Raw genomic sequence first — 8,432 nt, 5'->3', positions numbered from 1 at the left:
AGTTTATGGAAGGCCACCCTTCCATAACCAATCCAACAGCTCCTTTTTCTATAACCTGATTTTAGAGGTGTTTCATTATCTCTAATTACTCGGGGTAAATGGTGATTACTCAGTGTTTTAATCATCAGTTTGGGCAGCAGTTACTCTAAACTCAGGGAAGCCCAGACTCCCATGGGTATTTTTGGAAGGTACTGCGACTAGTCCATGCATGCTTTCTAGTACCTCAGCACGTGGTCCCCAGGTGAGCCCCCTTCGCTTCCCTGAGCTGGAGGCAGCGGCGTCCCAGCCCCAGCGGCAGCTGCGGACTCGGGCGCTGCCCCGGCTTCCGGGACCCGGGCCTGCAAGGCGAGGCCCGGCGGCTGGATGGGAGGATGTGGGCGGGGCTCCCATCCCAAAAAGGGAGGCGAGCGAGGGAGGAGGGAAGAAGGGAGGGGCTGCCGGAGAAGAGGAGGAGGAAGGAAAGAAAGAAAGAGAGAGGGAAAGAGAAGGAAGGAGAAGATGCGGGAGGGCAGAGGAGAAGGGAGGGAGGGAAGGAGAGCGGAGCCGGGCCCGGAAGCTAGGTGAGTTTGGCATCCGAGCCGAGGGACCGGAGCCTGAAACGCCGCTGCTGCTCCGGACTGAGTATCTCGCCTCTCTCCCTGATGGGATTCCCGTCCGCACCGTCTCGAACCTGCAGTGCCCCAGTCCTCGGCCCTCGCCCAGGTTCACTGCAGCGGTTCAGAGGTCCCTAGGAGCTGCTGCTGGCGAGCCCGCTACTGCAGGGACCTATGGTGAGCAAGGATACCTGGCGAGGGCTGCCGGGCAGAGAGGGCCGAGGCGCATCCTTGGAGGGAGAAGCGGGGGTGGGGGGGCGGCCCTTAGGCTGTGGCCGCGGCAAAGGTGGCCTTTTTTCCACCCCCAACGGTTGTGCTAAAGGTAGGGATGCTGGCGCTGAAAGACACTTCCATACCTGCTACTGCCTCTACCCAGGCCACTTTCTCCGTCTGGCGGTCCTGGGCGATTTCCACCTTTAGTAGGTTTGGGGAGGGAAAGAGAGAAGAAGAGAAACCTTTAGTTGGGGGTCGTTGGGAAATACTGCGGGGTCTTGAGGGGAACACGTTGAGGGTAGACTGGCGTTTGCGATCCCCAGACTGGAAGGGCCACGAGAGAAAGGAGTGTAGGCTCTGAGGTCGGGAGAGGGTGAGGGGCGGGCGAGGGTAGAGAGAGAACACCTAACTAGGGCTGGTTCTGCGGTGCGGAGCGAAGTTCTGCTGCCACAAGAGCTTGCGCGCTGCTCGAGGGGTAGCCTGGAGGAGGGGAGTGTCAGTCGACCCGGCCCCCAGCAGGCGGAAGCCAGCGAGAGCTTGCGAACTACCGGGGCTCGACGCGCCTCCTCCACGAGCTATTTTCGTGGACTTACAGCATCCCAGGAGCCTCTTCTCTATCATTTCAGGGTGTAGGGTCTTTAGGGACTATGGCCGGTGTGCCAGGCTCTCCCGGGACGAGTCTTCCTGCGATGCTGTGTCCTATGGGGAGTCGCTGGCGAGCCGCACGGCGGACGCGCGGCTCTTACTGGGTCTCCCTTCCAGAGCCGACGGGAACGGGTCCCCAGATCCCCGGGTCCCTCCCGGCGGGAGTTGAGCCCACGGCCTCAGACGCCTGCCGGGCACCTCTTGGGTGGATAGTTTGTAAGGATCGCAGTTTGTGGACTGAAGGCTTTGTGAGACGTGAAAACCCCCAAAGACGGAGACTTGGTAAACTGAGGCGACCTCTGAACAAACTTCGGCGTTGGGAGACTTTGGCAGGGAAGTGAAAGACAATCGCCACGAGTTGCATCCCCGCCGCACAAGAACAATTTCAGAAGACCAAAGTTCTGTTCAGCTTTTATTTTTTTTAATTAAAAAATTTGGGGAGAAAAACGTGATTAGAGCTGAATCCTACTTACTGAATCCGAAATTGAAACACAACTCGGTCTTCGCTCAGCCTCTGGGTTTTAGCGCAGCGTGCGCTCCCGCCGCCGCCCTGCAGGACTCCTGGGGCAGAGGATTGTCCGGGGATTCCAGGCGCCCGCCCCTTCTACTGTCGCTTCGTCCCGTGGGGACCGGCCCTTCGTCTGCTTTTCCCATTTCTGGAGCTCCTCCCACGGGAAATTTTTAGGGTTCCAGGCGTCTCAAAAAACAAACAAACAAACAAAACTCCCAACCCTTTTTGCTCTCCCCAACCCTTTTGCAGTCAGCCCCAACGGTGGCGCGGGAGCGGGAAAACCTAAAGCCGCTCCAAAAGCGGCGCGGCTGTCTCGGAGCAAGGACGGTCGCGCAGGGGCGCCCGCGGCCTCTGCACCCCGGCCCGCGGTGTCAGGCGGCGCCGGGCAGCCATGGCCCGGAGGGAGGGCTAAGGGCTTGATTGTATACTCCTCTTCCTTAAAGGCTTCCCGCGAGTGCCCCCAAGAAGAAACCCAAGTTTGTGGGGGCGAATGAGGCTGGCAACCTCGACCTCTGCAGCGACCCAAGGCAGAAACTGGGAACAACCTCAGGAAAGGAAGACCGGGTGCAGTGGGCTTTGGAGCGGGAGTCGTGGAGCTGGGGACCCCGGGGCGGACCCACGCTGACGCAGAGTTGTGCGGGTCAGATTTTCCAAAAGGCCCCTGTGCTGAGTTACCCACGCATGCAGCATCTTCCGTAGAGTCAGAACATCCCAGTAGTTCCTTGAGTTGTGGGTTGGTAAAATTCCTGAAGAAATATTTGCTGCGACTTTGCAGCTGGTGCATAGGAGGAAAGGGGTGGGGGAAGGAAGTGGCGGGGGGAGGAGTGGTGGTTTAAAAAATAAGACAAGCTGGAGAGAGAGAGGGAGAGAGAGAAAGAGATGCAGACGCAGACGCAGAGGTCGAGCGCAGGCTGAAAGCTGTTCATGTTTTTCTCGACTCCTGGGAACGTGGTGGGATTTCCTTTCTGCGCCGGGTCTGGAGTTGTAAAACCTCGGCGACATTAAGACCTGAAACTTGTGACGAGCCAACTCCTCGGCGACGCCTCCTTTTGAGTCCGCCCTCCGCCCTGAATTGCCCCGCCGACCGCTTTCTTTGGGGATTTATGCTTGGCTCTGGGGGACGCCGAGGCCGACGTGGTGCGGAGATTCTCTCAGTAATGGAACCCAAAAAAGTAGCCTAGCGGCCGCTCCCTCCCCACATTCCCACAATGATCGCCGCCAACCACCTTCCCCTTCGGCCCCGTGCGTGACAGGGTCTGCCGCTTTGGACTGGGAGCTAAAGAGGCTGCCCAGTTCGTCTCGCAGGCGTTCCCCAGGGGGTGACTGGCTGTCGCTGGGAGCAATATTTGGCTTCGCGGAGACTCTGGGGAGGAGGTGGCCGGGTACGCGCGAGGGTGAGGAGTATTGCTCAGCGCTTTCCTTTTTAAGTGCCCCTTGGTGGTGAGGCTTTGAGAGGCAGACTCCCGCTCCCGGCCCCTTTGAGCCGGGTTCGCACTGCATGGCACAGCCCCTGCAGTGCGCCCCAGCTCCTTCGGCTTCAGGCCACTGACACGAGGGACCGGCCAAAAGCCTCAGGTAGAGGCGAGGACCGCGTCCTCCGCGTGCCGCGCTGGGGGACCCGCCGAAGTCCCCGCCGATCGCCTCCGGGAGCTCCTCCCAGACCGCTGGAGGTTCGGGCCGCAGGCTCGGAGGTTGGCCTCTCCGGGAGGGGGCGGGGCTGTGGGGGGGCCTGCGGGCCCTTTCACCGCCCGCCGCAGGGAGGGCCGGCTCCTGCGTGCGCGGGGCGGAGCCTCTGACTTCACGTGACTCAGAGGGGCTGGAAGAAAAACAGAGCCAGTCTGCGCCAGAGTCTCATTATATTCAAATATTCATTTTAGGAGCCATTCCTTAGTGCCATCCTGAGCAACGCACTGCCGCAGCTCCTCTGAGCCTTTCCAGCAAGTTTGTTCCAGATTGGCTGTCAAGAATCATGGACTGTTATTATATGCCTTGTTTTCTGTCAGTGAGTAGACACCTCTTCTTTCCCTCTCCTGGCAATTCATTCTGCCCGCCCCACCCCTGCTCGCCTCTGGTCCCTCTCGTCGGACCTTCCTTCAGAGCCCACACTCCACTTTCTGGCAGCGCTGTCGCTTCTGGGCCAGGCAGCCGTGGCGCGCTAGATGTACCGGTTCTGTTTAAAGTGCTGCTTGCTCCCACCCTCACTCTCAGATCCGGTGCGGTGCGTTGCAAAAAAGGGAAATGCGAGGCGGCTAAAGAATTAAAGGTCCGCAGCCTGGGGTTATACCTTTTGGGCTAATCATCCCACCCTCCCACTTGACTGGGGAGTGCGGGTTGCCCCCTTATTGCGTTCCCAGCAGCTTGTCAAAACTCACAGAGGTCGCTCCGGGAATCTACTCACCACCACCCCCCCACACACCCCCCCCCACTCCCGCCGCCCCTTCCTGGGAGTCAGCGAGCGGGCACAATCCGATGCTTTTTGCTGGGCATTTCAAACTCATCAGCCACAGTAAAATAAACCGTCAAGCCAGTTAGTCAGCTCCCAGACCACGTTCTCCGCCTCGGCCAATGGACCCTGCCGCCCTATGTCTTCGTCCTGTCCCTGCTTTTCTGCTTTCCCTCCCTCTTGCTCCGAACCAGCTGAAAGTTGTGGAAGTTGGGCTCAAGTGGGGGGAGGAAAAAGGTGGTGGTGGAGGAAGAGGGAGGGAAACTGAAGGTCTGAATTGGAGAACGATGGCATTTTAATTCTCCCTCCCCCATTCTGTTTTACCCCCTAAATGTTAACTGTTTATCCTTGAAGAAGCCAAACTGAGATCATAGCTCAGATAGCAGTTGGGACAAAAAAAGATTAACAGGATGGAGGCTATCTGATTTGGGGTTATTTGCCTGTAAACAAGTTAGACCAAGTAATTACAGGGCAATTCCTGCTTTCAGGCCTTGCATGGCTGCAGCTGGTGATGGTGGGGGGGTGTGTGAGGGGAAGAAGACACAAACTTGATCTTTCTGACCTGTTTTACATCTTGACCCTCTATCTCTCGCCCTATATGCATATGCGGAGACATCTCTATTTCTCTCTAGTTATTGGTGTTTATTTATTCTTTAACCTTCCACCTCCTCCCCCTCCCCAGAGACACCATGATTCCTGGTAACCGAATGCTGATGGTCGTTTTATTATGCCAAGTCCTGCTAGGAGGCGCGAGCCATGCTAGTTTGATACCTGAGACGGGGAAGAAAAAAGTCGCCGAGATTCAGGGCCACGCGGGAGGACGCCGCTCAGGGCAGAGCCATGAGCTCCTGCGGGACTTCGAGGCCACGCTTCTGCAGATGTTTGGGCTGCGCCGCCGCCCGCAGCCTAGCAAGAGCGCCGTCATCCCGGATTACATGCGGGATCTTTACCGGCTCCAGTCTGGGGAGGAGGAAGAGGAAGAGCAGATCTACAGCATCGCTCTGGAGTACCCTGAACGCCGCGCCAGTCGGGCCAACACCGTGAGGAGTTTCCACCACGAAGGTCAGTCCCTGCCCTGAGTCTGGGCGGGGGAGGGCCAATAGGGCTGGCTGGTGGGGCAGTGGAAGCCCCGGGGGAGAAGAGTTCAGGTTACATCAAAGCCCCAAATCCAGGAGGCTGGAGAACAGAGCTGCCTACCTCCAAGAATTTCCAGAGCTGTGGCTAAATTTATTTTTCGGAGACAGAGGGGAGGGGCTGGGGGAAGAGGAATGACACCACGCAGACGTGGGCTAGCCCCAGCGGTGTGTTTTTGCTATATCAAAGCCTTTTCTGCCAGGTTTTCTGCCCGTTTTTTTTCAAAGCACCTACTGAATTTAATGTTACAGCTGTGTATTTGTCAGGTTTATTCAATAGGGGCCTTGTAATCCGATCTGAATGTTTCCTAGCGGATGTTTCTTTTCCAAAGTAAATCTGAGTTATTAATCCACCAGCATCATTACTGTGTTGGAATTTATTTTCCCCTCTGTAACATGATCAACAAGGCATGCTCTGTGTTTTCAAGATCGCTGGGGAAATGTTTAGTAACATACTCGAAAGTGGAAGAAGAGGGAGAGGGTGGCTGTGTGCATGTTTCCTCCTACCTCTGGTCTGTTGGCCCCTCTTTTTCTTTACAACCACTTGTAAAGAAAACTGCACACACAAAGCCAAGAGGGCTTTAAAAGGGGAGTCTGATGGTGGTGGAGTAAGGAGTTGACACATGGAAATTATTAGACATATGAAGGAGGTTGGGAGATACTTTCTGTCTTTGGTGCTTGCCGAATGCTAGCTAAGTTTCACTGAGTTTGCTAGCTGCCCCATTTATCTGCTCCTTCAAATTAAAAGATATGCTTATTTCCCCAAAATAAGCTTCCACTATGTAAGCAGAATTCACCACTCATCACCCAACTCTTAGCTATTCCTTGATTTTTCAATCTCTTAAAAAAGTTCATGTGTTGTTGTTTTTTCCTTTTTCTTTTCCTCCCCAACTGTGCCTAGAACATCTGGAGAACATCCCAGGGACCAGCGAAAACTCTGCTTTTCGTTTCCTCTTTAACCTCAGCAGCATCCCAGAGAGCGAGATGATCTCGTCTGCAGAGCTTCGACTCTTCCGGGAGCAGGTGGACCAGGGCCCTGATTGGGAGCAGGGCTTCCACCGAATAAACATTTATGAGGTTATGAAGCCCCCAGCAGAACTAGTGCCTGGGCACCTCATCACACGACTACTGGACACGAGACTGGTCCACCACAATGTGACACGGTGGGAAACTTTTGATGTGAGCCCTGCGGTCCTTCGCTGGACCAGGGAGAAACAGCCCAACTATGGGCTGGCCATTGAGGTGACTCACCTCCATCAGACACGGACCCACCAGGGCCAGCATGTCAGGATTAGCCGATCGTTACCTCAAGGAAGTGGGGATTGGGCCCAGCTCCGGCCCCTCCTGGTCACCTTTGGCCATGATGGCCGAGGACATGCCTTGACCCGAAGGCGGAGGGCCAAGCGTAGTCCTAAGCATCACCCACAGAGGGCCCGGAAGAAGAATAAGAACTGCCGGCGCCACTCGCTCTATGTGGACTTCAGCGATGTGGGTTGGAATGACTGGATTGTGGCCCCACCAGGCTACCAGGCCTTCTACTGCCATGGGGACTGCCCCTTTCCACTGGCTGACCACCTCAACTCAACCAACCACGCCATTGTGCAGACCCTGGTCAACTCTGTCAATTCCAGTATCCCCAAAGCCTGTTGTGTTCCCACTGAACTGAGCGCCATCTCCATGCTGTACCTGGATGAGTATGACAAGGTGGTACTGAAAAATTATCAGGAGATGGTAGTAGAGGGATGTGGGTGCCGCTGAGATCAGTAGTCCTTGGACACACACACACACACACACACACACACACACACACACACATACATTCCCATCCACTGACCCACACATTACACAGACTGCTTCCTTATAGCTGGACTTTTATCTTTAAAAAAAAAAAGGAAAAAAAAAAACCTAAACATTCACCTTGACCTTATTTATGACTTTACGTGCAAATGTTTTGACCATATTGATCATATATTTTGACAAAATATATTTATAACTACGTATTAAAAGAAAAAATAAAATGAGTCATTATTTTAAAGGTAAACTATGTTCTTTTTCTCTTTAATCCTTTCTCTTTTCCTTCTGCCCCATCTCTTTTCAGTGAATATTTTTTTCCTGTTGAGGTGGGGCTGCGGGCAGAATGGAAGTCAGGGTGGTAACTGGAGGTGGTTAAGTTCGAGAGACAGGAAGTAAACTGATGGTAGAGAGATGGTAATTACCAAGATGAATTGTTTTGCATTTCTATTTAATGTTAACAAGGACGCAGCATCCTCTCCCATCTGGATGACACATGCCATAGAGAAACAGTGGGATGAAAGGAGGAGGCCAGATTAAAGGTTCAATTTTGGGCTCCTTGTACATCTTCTGTTTTTGCTCACCTGTTAGAGGTACATCCTAACCAAATGTGATGGATAAGAGTCTCAAAACTTGGGAAATGATTCCCACCTCTACTTTTATGATACCCCAGGGTGTCTCCAGTAATTACAAACACCAGTGTTATAATTTCAATCCAAAACTAATTTGCACACTTATATTAACATATGTGTGTGTGTGTTAACAGGTTTTTTGTTTGTTTTGTTTTTTGAGAAGTGGGTTTTAGCCAGTAAGTAATTTTCCTTACCTTCAAAAAATTTGGTGACCACTATTTTAATATACCACATGGTGGAATTCTCCAGCGTTTCTTGACTTCTTTTTCTTGTGTCCTATTCCCCACATGGTCTTTATTGAGTTCAAAATTCCAACCGATTAGACTGGGTGGGGGGTGGCAATGGGGTCAGATATTGAAGGGTCAGAATTTCTAAGTAGGCCCTGTGAAAATGTTCCACCATATAGCATCTCTTGAGTCAAGTCAACTCTCCATGCTTCTCTGTGCTGCCCACCTGCTTCCCTGGAGCTTG

At 53.9% G+C, this 8,432-nt stretch overlaps 1 protein-coding gene across 2 annotated transcripts; it reads left to right on the top strand.

Annotated features, from left to right (window-relative positions):
- The first annotated feature begins 474 nt into the window (after positions 1 to 474).
- BMP4 (bone morphogenetic protein 4) lies at positions 475 to 7,579 on the top strand. Of its 2 annotated transcripts, XM_088797340.1 has the most exons (5): positions 475 to 770; positions 1,569 to 2,602; positions 3,840 to 3,964; positions 5,088 to 5,467; positions 6,440 to 7,579. In XM_088797340.1, exons 4-5 carry the CDS (start codon positions 5,095 to 5,097, stop codon positions 7,294 to 7,296), a joined length of 1,230 nt encoding a protein of 409 aa, XP_088653466.1. In that variant the 5' UTR covers positions 475 to 770; positions 1,569 to 2,602; positions 3,840 to 3,964; positions 5,088 to 5,094; the 3' UTR covers positions 7,297 to 7,579. The 2 variants fall into 2 exon arrangements, with proteins under 2 accessions (XP_088653466.1, XP_019581282.1); XM_019725723.3 differs by lacking the exon at positions 1,569 to 2,602.
- The last annotated feature ends 853 nt before the right edge of the window (positions 7,580 to 8,432 follow it).

Source organism: Rhinolophus sinicus, chromosome 3 (assembly GCF_057876585.1).
Source record: "Rhinolophus sinicus isolate RSI-liver-muscle chromosome 3, RSI-T2T, whole genome shotgun sequence".
Lineage (NCBI taxonomy): Eukaryota > Metazoa > Chordata > Mammalia > Chiroptera > Rhinolophidae > Rhinolophus > Rhinolophus sinicus.
Note: the sequence above shows the minus strand (reverse complement) of the source record. Positions and strands in the feature narration are given on the sequence as shown.

Coding starts and splice junctions, on each gene's coding strand:
- BMP4 (XM_019725723.3), top strand. CDS start 5,095: ATGATTCCTGGTAACCGAATGCTGATGGTCGTTTTATTATGCCAAGTC. Junction 5,468..6,439: donor GAGGAGTTTCCACCACGAAG/GTCAGTCCCTGC, acceptor AACTGTGCCTAG/AACATCTGGAGAACATCCCA.